The following is a 19,367-nucleotide window of genomic DNA, read 5'->3' on the forward strand; positions in this document are numbered from 1 at the left end:
GCTAAGTAAGCACTTGTGCCCATTACCACTTACTCCTCCCAAGAACCCTGTGAAAGGTCACTATTCTTCTTCTTTTTTTTTTATGTTTATTTTTGAGAGAGAAAGACCGAGTGTGAGCAGGGAGAGAGACACAGAATCCAAAGCAGGCTCCAGGCTCTGAGCTGTTAGCACAGAGCCCGACGTGGGCCCCAAACCCACAAACCGCAAGATCATGACCTGAGCCAAAGTTGGACACTTAACCGTCTGAGCCACCCAGGCACCCCGAAAATAGGTGGCTATTCTTATTTTATAGCTAAGGAAACTAAGGCTTGGAAGGGAAAAGTACACAGGTGGAACCTGGATTTAAACCTGAGTTTGACCCCAAAGCCTTGTTCTTTCTACTACACTAGCTAAAAAGCATGTTAGTGACCTTTGCAATATTACAGGATATATTTTTGCAAGTGATTGGGAGTTGGAAAGAGGTGCTCCTGAGTCACCAGCAAAAACTCACTAAAACCAAGTCATGCACTATCTTTCTGGTTCTGGCGGATTGGTGAACTGGCTTATAGTAGCAGATCAACCCTCCTGCCAAGAAAAACTAGGAAAGGAGGATGAATAGAAAAAAAATATCTATTTGATGGTATTGGAAAGTATCAAGATAGCCAGGATTATTGAGGGGCTGAGATCCCAGAGAGGAAAATACAAAATGTGAGACTGACAGTCTGAGCTGCTTTCTCTTTGATGTATTTATCAATTTGTAAGTGGCATAGGCTGAGGTTAGAGAAAGAGAACAGAAATTGGCTGTTAAGAGGCTAAGGAGCTAAGTAGAGCTATTGGAAGTCTCACAGTGCTGGAGAAATAACAAAATCAAATGCATGGCCAACCAAGGTGGCAGGGCTCTGGTAAACATCTTCGCTTCCAATTGGGTCCTCCGAAGCACTACACTGAAGGAAGGAATAAGGGTAAATGACATATAGATATTACAAAAAAATAAATCAAAGGGGCACCTGGGTGGCTCAGTCCATTAAGCGTCCGACTCCTGTTTTTGGCTTGGGCTATGATCCCAGGGTTGTGGGATTGAGCCCTGCATAGGGTTCCACGCTGAGAGTGGAGCCTCCCTCTGCCCCTTTTTCCCAGTTGTGCACTCTTTCTCTCTCTCTCTCACTCTCTCACACAGACAGACAGACACACACACACACACACACACACACACACACACACACATCTAGCTTAATTAGCTAAACTAATTAGATTAAGGTGATGCTATTCTAATTGCTTGCCAGAAATTTAAAGAAATCTTTTCTGGAAGAAAATAGCCTTGTCCAGAACCTCTAAAATTTTTCATATCTATAATGTCCATCATTCAACCAAAAGTTACCAAGCATAATAAAAGAGAAAAAAAAATAGACACTACGGATTCACAGGTGATTCAGATATTGGAGCTGTCAAACTTAGACTGTAAGATAACTGTGGTCAGTGATTAATATGCACAAAAAATAAGTGACGAGGCAGAGAATTTCTCCAGGGAACTGGAATATATAATAATGAATCAAATGGAAATTCTAGAACTGGAAAACATAATAGCAAATTAAGAATGCAATAGGCATAGTTAACAGCCAATTACACAAAGCTAAAGAGAAGACTCATGGGGCACCTGACTGGCTCAGTCAGTAAAGCATGTGACTCTTGATCTTAGGGTTGTGTGTTCCAGCCCCACATTGGGTGTAGAGTTTACTTGAAAAATAAATAAAATCTTGGGACATTTGGGTGGCTCAGTCGGTTAGGTGTCCGACTCTTGATTTCGGCTCACGTCATGATCTCACTGTTCATGAGTTCGAGGCCTGCTTGGGATTCTCTGTCTCCCTCTCTCTCTGCCCTTCCCCCATGCATGCATGCTTACTCTTGCTCTCTCAAAAATAAATAAACAAAAAAATAAAAAAATAAATCTTTGAGAAAAAAAGAGAGAGGACTCATGATCTGGAAGATAGGTCTGTAGAAAATATCTAGGCTAAAGCTTGGAGAGAAAAGGATAGAAAACAGAAAAAAAAAAGAGAGATCTATGAGATATAAAACATCTCAGAAGACAGAAGAAGGGAAAACATTTCCCAGCTTATTTTATGAGTTCAGCAATCTTGGTCCACTATGGAGTTCCCCTTGGCTATTCTGTATGCCTTAGAATTAAAGTTTACCTCATACCTTTACTACTCTTGAAACTGATAATAGTAAGATTTAAGTTAATTTGTTTGTTTTTCTCCTACAGACTCCATTAATAATATACCTCTTTCATTTTCTGATTGACTATGCTGAATTGGTATTTATGGTAAGTAACCTTCCACATGAAATCAACACGTATCTATCTTTATAGTCTTTTATCTTTTAGGAACTTAGGAGTTGCTCAGAGTGTGAAAGCACACAGAGTGTGAAAGCAAAAACCTATCCTTAATTGAATTCAAGGAACTGTGATATATTATGGAAGTATGGGGAGTAGTCTCTGACATCTGACCAGTTCTAATTCCTTATACTTTTAAAATTTGGTTTCTGGACTATGTAGTCTCAAACTTTCTAGTGCCAAAATTCTATGATTGGCTTTAATTGTAGTGCCAGTGTAGAGGGCATCCTGAAGTTCCTAAGCATTCTGCCAAAAGGTTCCGTGCAGTGGACATAGGCCTGATGAAACTCTTAGGAGCAATAACCTTCAAAGTTGAGATGACAGGGCTGTTTTGAGAGATAGTAATTTGAAACACTTGCCTAATGTAGAGTTGAAAATCTGGGTCAAATAGGAGATCCACTGAGGTCTTCCTTAATAATTATAATGGCTGCTGTTTATTGAGGACTTATTTAGTTAGTGCTGGGCACTTGACATACATCAGGCCTGCAAAGTATTGGGTATTATTCCTACTTTATAGAAAACTTAAGTAACTTGCAATTAAAGAACAGATGTGGTACACCAGGCTAACATAAGCCTTGATGGGTCCTTATCCTCAAGGTTTTCCAGTCAAATCTCCCTGAAAGGCTTTATCTTTGGGTAGTCAAAGTGAGGCTTGAGGTTCTGCCTGACTGGACAAATTCATTACCAAATAGCCCACCACCATCCAAAACCTCTAGGCCCTGGCAGCATTTCCTCACTCTTATACTATTGTTTCTCTTTCTTTTGACAGGTAACTGATGCACTCACTGCCATTGCCCTGTATTTTGCAATCCAAGACTTCAATAAAGTTGTGGTAAGTAGTCAGTGGGTGAGACAAAACTGGTGGAATTTTTTGGTAGCCTTCTGGTCTCTGTTATTACAAAAAAATCAAAGGTCATGTACTTAAGGATCCAACTGTTTAAAAATACTAAGAAATAGGAATGAAGCTTCTGGCCTGTTAAGCCAGCTCTGCAATGGCCAAACTTAAACCAACAAGACAGCTTCACTAATAGATACAGAAAGGTCAGTTTAATCTCTGTAGCTTAATATCCATTCACCTGTGCAACTTTAGACTTTCTGGAGCAGAGTTGAACTACAATTATAGTAATGAGGACCCTTAATAATCTTCCTTTCATGAGTATAGCTTTTAACTCACTGTGTTATGCCTATCTGAGGTAAAATTGGATTCCCAATGTAGTTTCTGTTTCTCTACAGAGAACAATCTTACTTGGAAAATTTGGCATGTAGTAAATGCCTGTAGAAAGTTTTTTTTTTTTTTTTTTTAAATCAGGTGTAATCTTTTCTTTTTTTTTTTTTAAGTTTATTTATTTATTTTGAGAGATAGTGAGCAAGCAGGGGAGTGGCAGAGAGAGAAGGAGAGAGAGAGAGAATTCCAAGCAGGCTCCATGCTGCCGGTGCGGAGCCCGACATGGGGCTCGAATCTACAAACTGTGAGATCATAACCTGAGCTGAAATCAAGAGTCAGACATTTAACTGACTGAGCCACCCAGGTGCCCCCTTTTTTAAAATTATTTTCGAGAGAGAAAGAGAGAAAGCACGTGAACAGGGAAGGGGGAGGGAAAGAGAGAGAGAGGGAGAGAGGATCCGAAGTGGGCTCTGTGCTGACAGCAGAGAGCCCGATGTGGAGGCTTGAATTCATGAACTGTGAGATCATGACCTGGGCCGGAGCCAGGCACTTAACCCACTGAGCCACCCGGCGTCCCGCCTGTAGAAAGTATTGATGAAGTATTGATGTAAACTTTAGTCTTAATCCGTATGTAATAGCCAAAGGGAGTGATATATCGTGACCATTTTCATTTTCCTGGGTTCTGAGAGAGTTAACAGATTAACCATGTGTACTATCCATGTAGTTATTTTAAAAATTGGCTGCAGTCCTCCTTGACTGGCTGGGAGCCACTGAGATTAACTGGGGAGAGAGAAGGCTGCATCCCACTGGTGTTGTCTGTGGTTTATTTTCATGTCTGTTACCAAGTAATAGAACCAGAAGTAGCAGTCTGCCTTTCTGTGGCACTGGTCATTAGTAACAAAGCTAGTGAATTCTACAATTATGGACCTCAAAGAGATTTACAAAATATCTGGATTGGGAGTTCTTAAATTGGGGTCCGTTTATAGGCTTAATAGTCCTATAAGACCAGAGAGTGTACATCTTAAACCACTGGAGCATTTGGGACATAAACAAACCTGAGGGCATTATGCTAAGTAAAATAAGTCGACAAAGACAAATCTTGTATGATCTTATTTATATGTGGAATCTAAAAAAGTAAAACTGGGAAGCCTGATTGGCTTAGGCAGTAGAACATGTGACTCTTGATCTCAAAGTCGTGAGTTCAAGCTCCACATTGGGCATAGAGCTTACTTTAAATAAACAAATAAATAAAAAGTCAAACTCCTAGAAACAGAGTAGATTGGTGGTTGACAGGGGGTGGGTTTGGAGATAGGGGAAATGGGAGGGTATTGGTCAAAGGGTACAAACTTTGGTTGTAAGATGAGTAAGTTCTGGAGATCTAATGTATAGCATGGTGACTATAGTTAACAATATTATATACTTGAAAGTTGCTAAAGGAGTATATCTTAAATGCTCTTACCACACACACACACACACACACACACACACACACACAGGAATTATGTGAGGTGATGGGTGTGTTAACTAACCTTATTGCGGTAATCATTTTACAATATATACATGTATTAAATCTTATTGTACATTTAAACTTACACAATATCATACGTCAGTTGTATTTCAGTAGGATTGGAAAAGAAAAGAAAATTTTAGGGACTGAGGTGAAATGCTTCAACAGGATTCCTTTGAGGGCTAGAGATGAAATAATTGGGTGTGAAATTCATAAGCTGAGGAATGCAGAGATAAATTAGCAGTGGTTATTTTCTTCCCCAAGATAGATTGTGTATGTAGACCATAGTCTTTGTTCTTTGAAGTTATATGCTAAAATATTTAGGGGTGAAATGTCATGATATCCACAGCTTACTTTCAAATAGTTCAGAAAAAGAATTTGCATGTTTGCGTATGTATGTGTAGAGATAAAGGAAATGTGGCAAAATGTTAACAGTTAGTGGATCTAGGTGTTTTATTTATAAACTTTTCTATAGTTTATAAATTTTCAATAAAAAACACTGGGGAAAAAGTAGATCTGTGTCTGTACCCACCAGTGTATGTGTATACACGTGCATGTGCACACACACACACACACACACACATACACATACATATACACAGTATAGATGTGATATATGTGAATATCCAAGGGAGGGTTGGTAGCTTTCATTTAAGAACACGGCTAGATCTTTTCAACCAAAATGTAAAACTGAAATGTGTTTTAGTGAAAGTTGATTAGAGATGCCAACATTATATGTACTCCTTTTTTTGCTGTTCAACTGTCATAAACATACCACGCATACACCCTAATTAAAACCATTTTTTAATGGTGAGAGAAGCTTAAGGGTAAGTAATGAAGCTAGGTTTCATTTAATTTCCTAACAAAGTTAGACGTCAGTGTCAGTAGAAGAGATCCCTTTAATTCAGAGCAGTGATAATTTTAATTCATTTGTTTATTATTTGAGTTTATATGGAAACATACAGAGAATTTTTTTCTTTGTGTGATTTAAAGAGGTTGAGAGAAAACCAAATGAGCTGTTGTTGATACCCTGTTTTTTTTTTTTTAGTGATTGTACCCATTTATTACTTTCCCTTAGTAACAAAGGTCACATAAAATAACCACAGACAATTATTTTTGTCCTCTTTCTTTTGATTGTCAGATCTGTCAAACAGAGGATAAAGTAATCTTTGAGAATTACACACATGTTTACTATAGTTACTATGAATGACCAACAAATTGAGATGCTTACAATTAGTCATATGAATCTTTGACTTCTAAATCCAAAAGCTGTATGCTTTTAAGACAGTCATAGCTAATAATTAAAACTCTTACCGATTTCTTTAGAGATTTACCAACTCTTGTCTGGTACCAAGGATAAAGGGAGAAATGACAGGGACCTATTCTGGGTTGTGGCCCAGAGGAGAATGGGCAAGATGTGTATAAATGCTCTCATCAAGCATTTCTGAAACCTCTAAATTCCTTCCCCTCTATATTAAGCAAAAAGATACTTGGCCATCTAAGGTCACTTTCTATGGGGGAGCATTTGGTTTAGGTGTGTATTAATTAAACTTGGAAACTTGACCAGTGTTGGGAACATTGAATGAAGACTTTCTGGTGAGATACCCTGTTTTTTAACACACCAAAACATTCTGTTGTCACCAAGACTGAATTGAAACTTGGAGTAGTTTTGTTTCTCCATCCTCAGAATTCAGCCTATTGGAACATTAGGTTTCTTGGTCAGAACAAGAGTTTTATTTACACTGTGTCAAAAATTAACTTATTCTGAATGGCAGATTTTTGATGATGTGGATAGAGTATCAGCACATATCTTCCACCAAATCTTCCCCACTTTGTCAGAATGGGCCCATAGCATATGGAAGAATTTTAGTCTTGCTGGGATTTAAGACCAGATCCCTGGTAACAAAGCTGTGTCTGTACTCAAACGTGTTCTGGAAAACTATGGTGCAAAGGTGGGTTCCATTCCTAGCCCTTCTCCAGCTGTTAGCCTATGGAATATGAATGCTGATTGATTGTGACCAGTGGATTCTCACATTTTACATCTACCTTACTTGACAAAAGCATTGTTGTTAATCTAGTCTGTCCTTTGCTGAGATTGTACTTTCTATTTGGGACTCAGAATTCGTGTTAGAAAGTTGCTTGTAGTTTGAGAGAGAGTGATAAAAATGTGTCTTCCCTTAATGTGATTAGAGGGTTGTAAATTTGGAGCATAGACTCCTGAACTTGGAATGTGGTGAGGCTAACAGAGATGTGGGGGAGGAGTATTCACTACTCCACCTCTGGACACCCTAGTTTTGGGGGTTGCAAAGTGGTATAGACACAGATTCAATTATTAGAAAAAGCTGTTTATTTGAAGCAGGGGAATAATGTCCTTGTAAAACCAAATCTTGTAAGGACAAGGAAAGGCTGCATAGAGAAGTGGATAGAAGGGAAAGAAAACTCCACCCTGGAGATTTATTTTTTAATTAAAAATGTCTATTGAAATACAACACACATATGGAAAAGTGCACAGGCATCTGTGTATGAGGTGATTAATGATCACAGAGGTAATGATCACTCAGGTAATTTCCTTTTAGGCCACTTTTAATCTCTCTTATGATAGTTTTAAATCTCATCATTGTCAAGGCTGCTGAATATATAGAAATATTTATCTTTGGATTTTAACTTGTACTCCTTAACCTCACTTATTTTTATACTTTAACATTTTCTTAGTGTGTGTGTATTCGCTTTTCCTTTGACTTTTAGCCATTTTCCTGTCTCTGACTGGATCCAGTGGGGATTTTTAAAAGGGAGTTTGGCTGTTCTTCGGGGGAGCTGAGTCAATAATTGGGACCATGAGGCCAGGCATCATGGGGGCTTTGCTGGTGAACTTGGGGGGAGACAAAAAGAGATAGCAGAGAATCTGGGGACTGCTGACCTGATTGCCTTTCTCTCCTGCAGGCTCTCCTTTTATAAATCTTTCTGTTTCAAAGTATTTTGGAAGATTGGAGTTATTAGGAAGTACTTTTCTTTAGTTGTTGCCATAGGGTCACCTCTGCCCAGGATCTGCACATACCTGTTTAGCTGTCCCCATCCCTTCCTATAGTCCTGATGGCAGGCTTCCAGCCTGGGGACTGGGTCTGCATTCCCACCTGTATCTCTGGCTGCTCCTGGATTGACTCCCTGCTTCCCTTCAACAGGCTTCTTTGAGGATCTCCCCCCAGCCAGGTGGCCTTCTTTTTGCAGGAACTCAGGGACCCTTAGCTAGCAGGGCCTCCTTCCTCTACCACTGCTGCAGCTGTCCTCACTAAGTGCTCTGTCTGCTGAGCCAGCCCCCTCCTCTCTGATAAAAACACTGTAGTTTATATATTGTCTTTTTAATTAAACAATCCCAGATGTGCATGGTAGCTTAACTTTTACCGATGATAATTCCCACTGTTTAACCTGAACTCTCAGAGATGATCACAGGAGGTTTTTGAAGGTTGTTCTGGTTTTCTGATTAACCCTTTACTACTAAATTTGTGCAAGAAATCTGGGCTTACCTGTGTTCCTGTGATAACTTCTCTACTTTCTTTTGAATTGAAAAATGGATCTTTAAATTTTTTTTTAATTTTCCATTTAAAAAAATTCTGAAATACCTAAGACATACAAAAATATGTAAAGAATAATATGTACTGTGAACTTACTTCAACTTAAAAAATAAAACATTACACATAAAGTTGCCTCTGAGACTTTCATCTCCTTATTCTTCCTCTCACCAGTTACCACTGTTGTGAATTTAGTGTTTATTGTCCCCACACAGGGCCTTAACTTCTACTACTTTTGCATATATACCTAAATAACACGTAGTATTATTTTGCATGCTTTTAACTTTGTGTAAATGGTATAGTGCAATGTTCTGTACATGCATTTTTTTATCATTAAATCTTTAATCCTGCACACTTGCTACTCTGACATCTCTGCACTACTCTCTTTTATAATTGGTTGCAGCCTTGAATTTATCCTGTCGAAATAAGATTCTTGGGCTATTAAATCAGCAAGGCTACCCATTTGGGGTTCAGAGGCTTTTCCCATCTATAGTCTGACCCATGTTTGCTTATAGGGTTGTCTAACTTTTTTTCATTCTGGAGCACACCCATGAACTTGTTGGGACATACCAGGGGAAGGCAAGAGCTTTCCACCCCCATCTCACTCCCTCCTGACTCTCCAGCTGCCCAGCCACACCCAGCCCTCCTCCTTTTCTTCATCATGGCCATTCCCCACTTCCTCTGTGGGAGTCAAAAACTTGAAACAGGAGAACATGGAAGAAAACCTGAGATACTGTGACATTCAGGGGATCATTTTACTTTGCATGAAAATATTTCACTTTGCTGATGGAACTTTGGAGTTCTTAGGCCACTCATGGTAACTCTTCAACAGGGCTGGGAACATTGCTTTGCCATTTATTCATTCTGTCATTCAACAGATATTTATTGTTTGCTCACTGTGCCAGGTATTGGAAATTATTGGCAAAAACATGGTCCCTGTCCTCATGGAACTCATAGTCTAGTGAGGGAGACAGATATTAGTCACATAAATAAAAAAGTCATAACTGTGAACAGCGCTATGACAGAATGTGTATTAATAGGGACATTTTACCTACTTGAAGGGGGTTAGTGTGCCTTCCTGAGGAAGAAATGATTTAACAGATCTAAAGACTATGTGGGAGCTAATAAGGAAAGAGAAGAAGAGGTTGTTCCAATTCAAATGCAAAGGCCTGGGAGCAGGAGGGGTATGGCATGTTCATGGTGCCAGAACCCAGAAAATGAGAGGTGAGGCGAGAGGTGGGTATGAGATGAACCTGGAGAGGTAGGGCCAGACCAGGTGGGGCCATGTGGGCCATGGAAGGACTACTGTCTTCATTCTAAAAGCAATGGGAAGTAATGTGTTTTGTCATTTTTTTTTTCCAGTTTAAAAAGCAGAAACTCCTCCTAGAACTAGACCAGTATGCCCCAGATGTGGCCGAACTCATCCGAACCCCTATGGAAATGCGTTACATCCCTCTGAAAGTGGCCCTGTTGTAAGTATTATTTGACAAAACAGGGCTCGGTGCCAGTGAATGCGAGGAAAATCTGATGAGACTTTCTCATGTTGTTTGTTGTATTTTTGGAGATCTGCGGTCTTAGTCATCAAGTACTTGCTGTGGTTCTGTTGCACAACTGGGGTTCTGGCCAGCAAAAGAGACAGAGCCATTCTGTCTCTTTTGGGACAAAGCTTCACACAGGGACATGCACAATCAGCCCTTCACAAATGCTTTTTCACTCCACGCTGATCTGGGCTCCAGCCTACTTGTAACCCATGTTTCTTTAAAAAAAAAACAAAAAAACAAAAAAAGAAAGTTCTTTAATTGTATATATGGATTGAATAAAATTCCAATCTTTATATGGCCATTATTTTGAGCATCTCCTATGTTTCATATACAGTTAGTCCCCCATTTGTAGTTTAGAAAACTATAGCTATATAGACCCATCCCAGCTGGGTGACCAGTATGGGAGAGTGGAACTTATTGAAGCTCTTTAAAAGAATTCTCTAGGAGTACTCAGTGCTGCCTGTAAGTTTAATTCTTTCAGGTTATTCTTGTTTATATAGAGATAGGCAAATGTGAATAATTATTCAGTCAGCTCATAGTCATTGAATATGAATAATATACTAGCTTCTAGGGATATACTGTAAACAAGATGGGCAAATTTCCTCATGGAAAAACATGACCTTAGAACTTCAGAATTAGAAGGGGCTTGTGAGGACAGCTTATTCAACCCTCTGCTTTGTATGTGTATCTCCTGTTCAGTATTAGGTGGTGTGCAGCTGCTTTTTGAACATCACCTGCTATTTAGAAATGGCTTTCTTCCCCTCTCCCACCAAACAGCTTTCATTTCTATGTATTTCAGAAATACTAGCAAGAACTACCTAATTAGAACCAGAGGTTTAGCAACATTATGAATCCCTTATGGACTCATTTATCTCCTGGGGATACTTTTATAATAGCAGCAGCCATTTCTTTAAAGGTTGTATAACAAGCCTGTCTGTAATTCTTGAAAAAAAACACCAACAATTTCTGGGCCTTTGGTTTTTAGAACTGCTACTCTTACAGCCTTGGGAGGTATTAGATTTAAGGTCTTTACTGGTGAATAATAATTATAATCTCTCCCTGAGACACTGGTATGTTTCTTCCTATCTAATAATCAGAATTATGTAACTGGTTTCCCTTTTCACTTTGTCTGCCAGGAAACTCAGAGCCAGATTTGAAGCTGATTATTACAGTGCTGTAGAAAACCCATTTGGTCTTTTTTCCCTGGCCTTTTTTTTTTTTTTTTTTTATGTTTTTCCTGGTCTTGATTTTTTTTGTTTCTATTTTTATTTTCCTATTATTTTTTATTACCTGTTCTCATTTGAGCTGCCTCAAATCTTCTGAAGAAGAGGATAGAAATAAAATAATAATCTATTTTGACTACACAAGATTTCCCTAATCAGCATTTTAAATTCATTGCTCAGTCCATTCCTTCCCATCTCAAGACAAGACTAGGTTTTTGAGCTTAATTCCTTCCAGTAGAAGTTCAAGATGTCCTGTGAAGTTCCATGACAACCAGCTCAATGAATTCAGTAGATACTTACCCTGTACTTGGGATCTAGCTTGGTGGATACAGCTTGACTACCAAGAGGGCTAAACCAAAGCTACTCTGACCTCTCAGAGGAACGGCGGTGGGGGGGGGGGGGTATCCTGTGTCAGAGCTTAGGAGCCCAATTGAGGAAAAATTACCTCCTGGTTTTCAAAGACAACTGTAGCCATTCCTAAAATATATGGCTCTGTGGGAGTTGGTAAAATTTTATCACTTATGAGATCTGAAGTACTAGAAAGAACATAGGCTTTAGAGCCAGGAGGTACTGATTTTGAATGTATTTATTAACTTGTGAAGCCTTGGGCAAATTACTTAACCACTGAGTCTCGGTTTCCTCATCAGAGGAATAATGGTATCGCTAGTTTACTGGATCTCTGTGATGATATACCACACAGCACAGACTAGGCAGTGAATGTTCAGTGTCTTATATTAATTGGTGCCAACACCATTTCATTCTCTTTACTTAAGAGAACTCATTTCTAAGAATTGCCTTCCCTTGAGTATGGTTTTAGTAAATCCCTTGACTTGCCTACCTGTGGTGGCCAGGACTCCCTGGTCCTTTGACTGGGATTACTGATGCCAATTTTGTATGTTTTTTCCCCCAGCTATCTCTTAAATCCCTACACGGTCTTGTCTTGTGTTGCCAAGTCTACCTGTGCCATCAATAACACCCTCATTGCCTTCTTCATTTTGACCACGATAAAAGGTAAGGCCCCAAAGGAAAGCCCAAAGCTTGGTCCCTGACTTGATTTGTGTAGGGTTTTGTAATACTTCTTCTGTGGATTAAAAAAAAAAAAATCCAACACTTAAGAACATATTTTTTAATTACACAAATAATACAGGATTATTATAGGAAATTTAGGTAAGCTAAGAGAAAAAAAAATTAGAAGATGCTGAAATTCTACTACTCAAGAGAGTTACTGTTAATAGAGTTGGAAAAAAACAAACAATGGGGCACCTGCCTGGGTCAGTTGGAAGAGCATGAGACTCTTGATCTTGGGGTCCTGAGTTTGAGCCCCATGTTGGGTCTACGTAGAGATTACTTTAAAAAATAAGCAATTAAACTTTAAAAAACAAACAAAAAACTGAGAAAAAGCTTATAATGAGAAGAGCAGTCCTTTGCCTCTCTTCCCATCCCTAGTTCAACTTCAAAAGAACTACTTTCTGGCTTTTGCTGGTATTTACTTCCATATTTCTTTTCTTTTCTTTTTTTCAAAAAATTTTTAATGTTTACTTATTTATTTTGAGAGAGAAAGAGAAAGCAGGGAAAGGGCAGAGAAAGGGAGAAATAGAGAATACTAAGCAGGCCCCATGCTGCCAGCACAGAGCCTGATGCAGGGCTCGAACCCACGAACTGTGAGATCATGACCTGAGCTGAAACCAAGAGTCGGAGGCCTAACCAACTGAACCACCCAGGTGCCCTACTTCCATATTTCTAAGATCTCATATTGCTATTTCATGAATTATATATTTTAGACATTATCTATGGCATTCCCGTATGGGAGATAAAGATCCAGCTCTTTTGTATCATGTCTTCACTTCCCTTTTACCTAAGAGAAGTTATATCACAGTCTTGATTAAATCAGTAGTTGGTACCTATATTTTATGACACAGTATGTATTATTCATTGTTGGGCAAAGTAGTAACTATGATTACTTTTTCTTTCTTGTATAACCTTTTCTTCTTCCTGGGGTTAATAATTATCTTTTGGGGGGGCACCTGGGTGGCTCAAAAGGTTAAGCATCCAACTCTTGGTTTTGGCTCAGTTCATGAGATCAAGTCCCACATTGGGCTCTGTGCTGACAGTGCAGAGCCTGCTTGGGATTCCCTCTCTCTCCCTTTCTCTCTGCCCCTCCCCCACTTATGTGTAGGGTCTCCCTCTCTCTCTCTCTCTCAAAATAAATAAAAATTAAAAAATAATAATAATAATTTTTTTTTGCTTAGTCTTTTTGTCCCAATCCCTATTTTCCCCCAGTTGTTCTGCTAGATCTATCAAGTGCCTAACAATAGTTTTTAAAAAATGCTTATTTATTTATGTTTAGGGTTTTAAAATTTGCTTGAGAGAGAGACAGAGTGTGTGAGTGGGGGACAGGCAGAGAGAGAGGAGAAAGAGAATCCCAAGCAGGCTCCCTTGTTGTCAGCACAGAGCCCAATGTGGGGCTTGATCTCACAAACGGTGAGACCATGACCTGAGCTGAAATCAAGAATGGGATGCCTAACGGACTGAGTCACCTAGGCACCCCTAAAAAATGTTTAAATGCATCAAATATTCTGTCAGTTCCATTTTTTATCTGAAGACTTCTCTCACACATCCTGCATCCTGCCCCAATCTTCCCTGTTTTTTTCTGGGCTTGGTGCAAAGCTGTCATACTGGGACTCCCCTTTACAATTCTCCTGTGTCATTTCCCTTCTTTCCTGGATTCCTTCTCACCTTCATTGATTTTTTCCCTCTGTTTTGCTAAAGTGTTTCCTCTAGTAGTTTCCTAAGAAAAGGTGTAAGAGGTACATATTTTGAGTCATTCTTCGTCTGAACACAGTCTTTATTCTAGTTTAGCACCAAATTAATAGTTGGGGCAAAGTATAGAATTCTAGACCAGAAAAACTTTTCCTTCAGAATTTGGAGGTATTGCTTCACTGTCTTCTTGCATCCTGGTTGCTATTCAGCAGTTTGATGCCATTATATGTAACCTATTTTTTTCTGAAAGATTTAGGATCTCCTTTTTGTCCTCAGTGTTTTGAAATTTTGTGATGCTATGTCTTGACATGGGTCTTTTTTAATTTATTATGCTTGGTACTTGGGAGACTCTTTCAGTATGGACACCAGTGTCCTTTAGTTCTAGAAGGTGTTCTTGGACTATTTTTCAAATTCTTTCCTCTCTGTTTTCTCTGTCCTCTTGTTTGGGACATGTATTGGATATTGGCCTTTCTTGATTGGTCTAATTTGCATATATTATTTTCAGTGGACTTTTCCATCTTTTTTTGCTTATTTACTTCCTCTTACTTTTGCTGGGATACTACTGTGTTTCTGTTTATTTTTTATTTTTATTTTTTATTTGAGAAAGAGAGACAGAGACTGACTCTTAATCAGGCTCCACGCTCAGCACAGAGCCTGATGTGAGGCTCAATCCCATGATCCTGGGATTATGACCTGAGCTGAAATCAAGAGTCATATGCTCAACTGACTGAGCTACCCAAGTACCCCACTTCTGTGTTTTTATCTTCTAACTCTACTATTGAATTTTTAATTTTTTTAAAGTTTATTTATTTTGAGAGAGAGAGCATGAATGAGAGAGAGGCAGAGAGAGAGAGAGAATCCCAAGTAGGCTCTGCACTGTCAGCATAGAGCCAGATGCAGGGCTTGAACCCATGAATTGTGAGGTCATGACCTAAGCAGAAATTGAATGCTTAACTAACTGAGCCACCCAGGTGTCTGAATTTTTAAATTTTTTTTTTTCAACGTTTATTTATTTTTGGGACAGAGAGAGACAGAGCATGAATGGGGGAGGGGCAGAGAGGGAGGGAGACACAGAATCGGAAACAGGCTCCAGGCTCTGAGCCATCAGCTCAGAGCCCGACGCGGGGCTCGAACTCACGAACCGCGAGATTGTGACCTGGCTGAAGTCGGACGCTTAACCGACTGCGCCACCCAGGTGCCCCTGAATTTTTAAATTGCATATATATATATTTTTTTTAATCTGTTTTTATTTTTTTATGCCTATTTTTAAGTTAAACTCTATGCCCAATGTGGGGCTCAAACTCATTACCCTGAGATCAAGACTCACATGCTCTACCGACTAAGCCAGCCAGATGCCCCTATTTTTTTATTTTAAAGTTCTTTCTTTGTCTCCAGTTGTTTCTTTGAAGCATCCTATTATTATTTTATCACCACAGTATCCTCTCTTCTCCCTTTGAGTTTTGGTTGTTTTTTTTTGTTTGTTTGTTTGTTTTTTAGTTTACATCAGTTCTAAGCACAGTCGCTTTGTCTTCCTGGACCCCCACTCCCCACCTGCCCTTTTTCTTTTCCTTTTTGTTTTGGTCTTTGTCTTTCACATGGGAGGATTTTCTCTTATTTTTGTTGATCCTTGGCTGTTTGTCTATTATTTAAAACTGAGGCACTAACACGTTCATTCAAGACTCTGTGAATGGGCAGGAATCAGGCTCACTGTAAGGAGATCTGGCAGTGGGCTGACCTTTTTTCTTAGAGGTATCCCTAAATGTCTTCATTTATAATAGGTTTTCTTTTCCTCTGGAATACTTTAATTTTTCCAAAGAAGAATCTTCCAATTTTCTGCCTAAGGGTAACCAAGATGAAGTTTTGGTGGGGTGGGGGGCTTATGTGACCAATTGCTAGAGTTGAAAGAGCAGGAACAGGGGCCACAACTGACTGCAATATAGAGACTTTATGTAATCTCATTCCTTTTCAGCCCACACTTCCTCTCAGCCCATTACTATGAATAGTATCCTCTAGACCTATGTCTCTTTAGTGTTCTCTGAAACTGTAGTTTCTGGGGGTGGAGTAGAAGGTAGAAAGATGGGGTATGTAGGGGTAGTTATCGGACCGCACATAGATGAGATGTGACCTGGGGTTCTGACGTCTGTTTCAGCTTGATTTTCATCTCTGTACCCCCACTTTCCATAGTACCTGATGCCTTCAAGGTGCTGAGTTTCTTGGAAGTTCTAGGGGGTGAGTTAGCCTGATTTTTATTGCTGTTCCTGTCCCTAGGCCATTAAACTATAATTTCTTCCATGTGGCTCAGTCATTTATCCCTCTTTCACCTGTTTCCGCTATTGTATTAAACTTCATTTTGCTCTAATCCTCTCTCTTTTGTTGTTTAAGACTAGTTTTATTCCTTTATTGTCATTTTAGTGAGGTTTTTGGAGGGAGGATATGCATGTGATCATTCTACCACTTTTAATTGGAATTCTTTTAGCATTTAGGGTATATATTTCCAGACTTTTCCCCTCATTTTTCTTTCAGACTTTTAAATATTACTGTTATCAATCAACTGTTGCTACAAAAATTGTTGTTTAACAAATTACTCCAAAACTCAGTGGCTTAGAACAACAATAAACTTTTACTTGACTCATATATCTGTAAGTCAGTCAGGGGTCAGTTGATCTAGGTTACACTTGGCTAGGCAGTTTGTTGGTTTCATTGGGACTCATTCATGTACCAGTGGCTGGCTATAGTTTGCTAATCTAGGCCGGACCCTTCTCCACATGTCTGTCATCCTGCTGGACCAGGGAACTGAATTAGGCATGTTCTTTTCATAGTGAGAGCAGAGGCACAACTGTGAGCAAGCCCAATCAGGCATGCAGTTTTAAGTTTCTGGTTATACCACATGTGCTAACATCCCATTGATCAAAACAACACCTGGCTGAGCTTAGGAGTGGAGACTTCCATCTTGTCCACAATGGAAGGGCGCTGCAGAGTTCTATGACAAAGAGCCTGAACACAGAGGGGTGGAGAATTGAGGTCAATAGTGTAATCTACTATGTATGGCGGTAAACATCTAGTCTGTCTTTTTTTTTTTTTTACTTTTTTTTTTTTTACTATTTATTTTTGAGAAAGAGAGTGTGAGCTGGGGAGGGGCAGAGAGAGAGGGAGACATAATTTGAAATAGGCTCCAGGTTCTGAGCTATCAGCACAGAGCCTGATATGGGGCTGGAACTCATGAATCATGAGATCACGACCTGAGCCCATGACCTCAGCTGAAGTCAGACATTTAACTGACTGAGCCACCCAGGCCACCCCGCCCCATCTGTCATTTTTAATGGCTGCATACTATTCCATTTTATGGATGCAATGTGTAGAAATTCTTTAACCAACTTCTATTAAGTAGGTAATTTTTTACTTTTCAGCTGTTTAAATAACACTGCAATTGGTTTTCTATTGTATAGTAATTTCCACACCATGCACAGTTATTTTCTTATAATGAAGTCTTGGAAATAGAATTATTGTGTCACTGAATGTATATCTTCTTTAGGATTTCTTAAATTTATTGCTAAAGTGCCTTCAAAGAGTTTCACCAATTTATACTCTCTTAAGTATATGAGAGTCCTTATTTCACCACCTTGTTGCTGACTAGTTTGCACACTCAGGAAATGAAGAATCAAAAGGTGTACATAGAACTTTTTACTTAGAGTTTACATACCCTTTCTAGGGTGGCATGAGAATGACTTAGGTCGTCATAAGACATTGTTTCTCTTTGCAGTGGTTGTGGGTAGTCTTTCTGTAGGCTGTTTAGTTTAACTTATTATCCATGACTAGATATTTTCTTGTTATGAAAATTGTGGTCATTTTGTCAGAAATAACTCTGAAATAGTGAAGACTCTTTGCTATCTGTGAATACTGCCTGCCTCAGTCCCTGTTTCCAGAGTGTTGGGCTCAGGTAGATTCATTGATCAAGGTGTCTGGTGTCCATTAAAATAAGGACTCTAGGGGCGCCTGGGTGGCTCAATCAGTTAAACGTCCGACTCTTGATTTTGGCTCAGGTCACGGTCCCAGAGTCGTGGGATTGAGCCCTGTGTCAGGCTCCACGCTGGGCATGGAGCTTGCTTAGGATTCTCTCTCTCCCTCTTCCTCTGCCCCTACTGCTCCCCCCCCCCCCAATAAATAAATAAAGACTGTGCTGCAGCCTGGCAGAAGGGACTGAGCACCAGCCTTTGGAAATGCCACCTTTAAAATAGCCAAGTACAACGATGGAAAGACTGAAGACATAGCCTCTGAAGTTACATGTAATAGGAATCTCACACAAAAATGTGAAATATGCTGTTTTAAAAAATGTCTTTTGTATGTTTTTTTAAATCAATGGAAAGGTTTTGGGAGAAAAACATGTGAAAAAGTTATATGTATCTCTTATAGCCACATTGTTTTTGGTTCCACAGAACAAAAATCTTTATATTATATCCATATTTCTGTTGTATGAATTCATAGACATTTTTATAATGTTATACACACAATTTTGTTTTACTTTTATCACTTATTTCATGTGAATTTTGTAGTGTTGGTCACATATTTGTCAGTTTCTTTAAATCTAAATTTAGTGTTTGTTTGTTTGTTTTTGGGTTTTTTTGTTTTGTTTTGTTTTAATTTTAGTAGTTCACCTAAGTAGTTGAAGTACTTGGTAAGAATAAAAGAAATTCATTGGAGGTGCCTGGGTGGCTCAGTCAGTTAAGCGTCTGACTTCAGCTCAGGTCATGATCTCATGATTTGTGAGTTCAAGCCCCGTGTTGGGCTCTGTGGTGACAGCTCAGAGCCTGGAGCCCATTTAGGATTCTGTGTCTCCCTCTCTCTCTGCCCCTCCCCTGCTCATGCTCTTTCTCTCTGTCCTTAAAAAATAAATAAACATTAAAAAGATTTTAAAAAAGAATAAAAGAAATTCAAATGTATAAAATGAGATGTAAAAGTCTTTCATCAGCCCACCCCACCTCCTCTTCCATTTCTTAGTATGTTCGTCATGGAGTACCAGACCTCTTCCATTGTTGGCAGCTATACACAGAGGCCATCACAAATAATAGTCTGTTAAAATCTGTTAAAATATTCAAAGAATTCTATTTTAGTTGGGTCTCTGACCCATCCTAACTCTTTGAGTGTATTAATAATCTACTAACAGAATATACAGTAAAGTTGGTTCACTTGTAAAATCTGTAAGTCACTTTTCTACATTGCACATTTGCACCACGTAATTA

General features: G+C 39.1%; 1 protein-coding gene across 3 annotated transcripts in view; it reads left to right on the forward strand.

Moving 5' to 3' along the window:
- Positions 1 to 19,367, forward strand: part of PIGU (phosphatidylinositol glycan anchor biosynthesis class U) — an 83,999-nt gene that overhangs the window by 20,176 nt on the left and 44,456 nt on the right. For all 3 annotated transcript variants that reach the window (XM_053200047.1, XM_027069906.2, XM_053200048.1), the window contains 4 exons: positions 2,240 to 2,299; positions 3,138 to 3,200; positions 9,969 to 10,078; positions 12,281 to 12,381. In XM_053200047.1, coding sequence (XP_053056022.1) covers positions 2,240 to 2,299; positions 3,138 to 3,200; positions 9,969 to 10,078; positions 12,281 to 12,381 — 334 coding nt within the window. The remainder of the gene's footprint in view (positions 1 to 2,239; positions 2,300 to 3,137; positions 3,201 to 9,968; positions 10,079 to 12,280; positions 12,382 to 19,367) is intronic.

This window comes from Acinonyx jubatus, chromosome A3 (genome assembly GCF_027475565.1).
Source record: "Acinonyx jubatus isolate Ajub_Pintada_27869175 chromosome A3, VMU_Ajub_asm_v1.0, whole genome shotgun sequence".
Taxonomy (NCBI): domain Eukaryota; kingdom Metazoa; phylum Chordata; class Mammalia; order Carnivora; family Felidae; genus Acinonyx; species Acinonyx jubatus.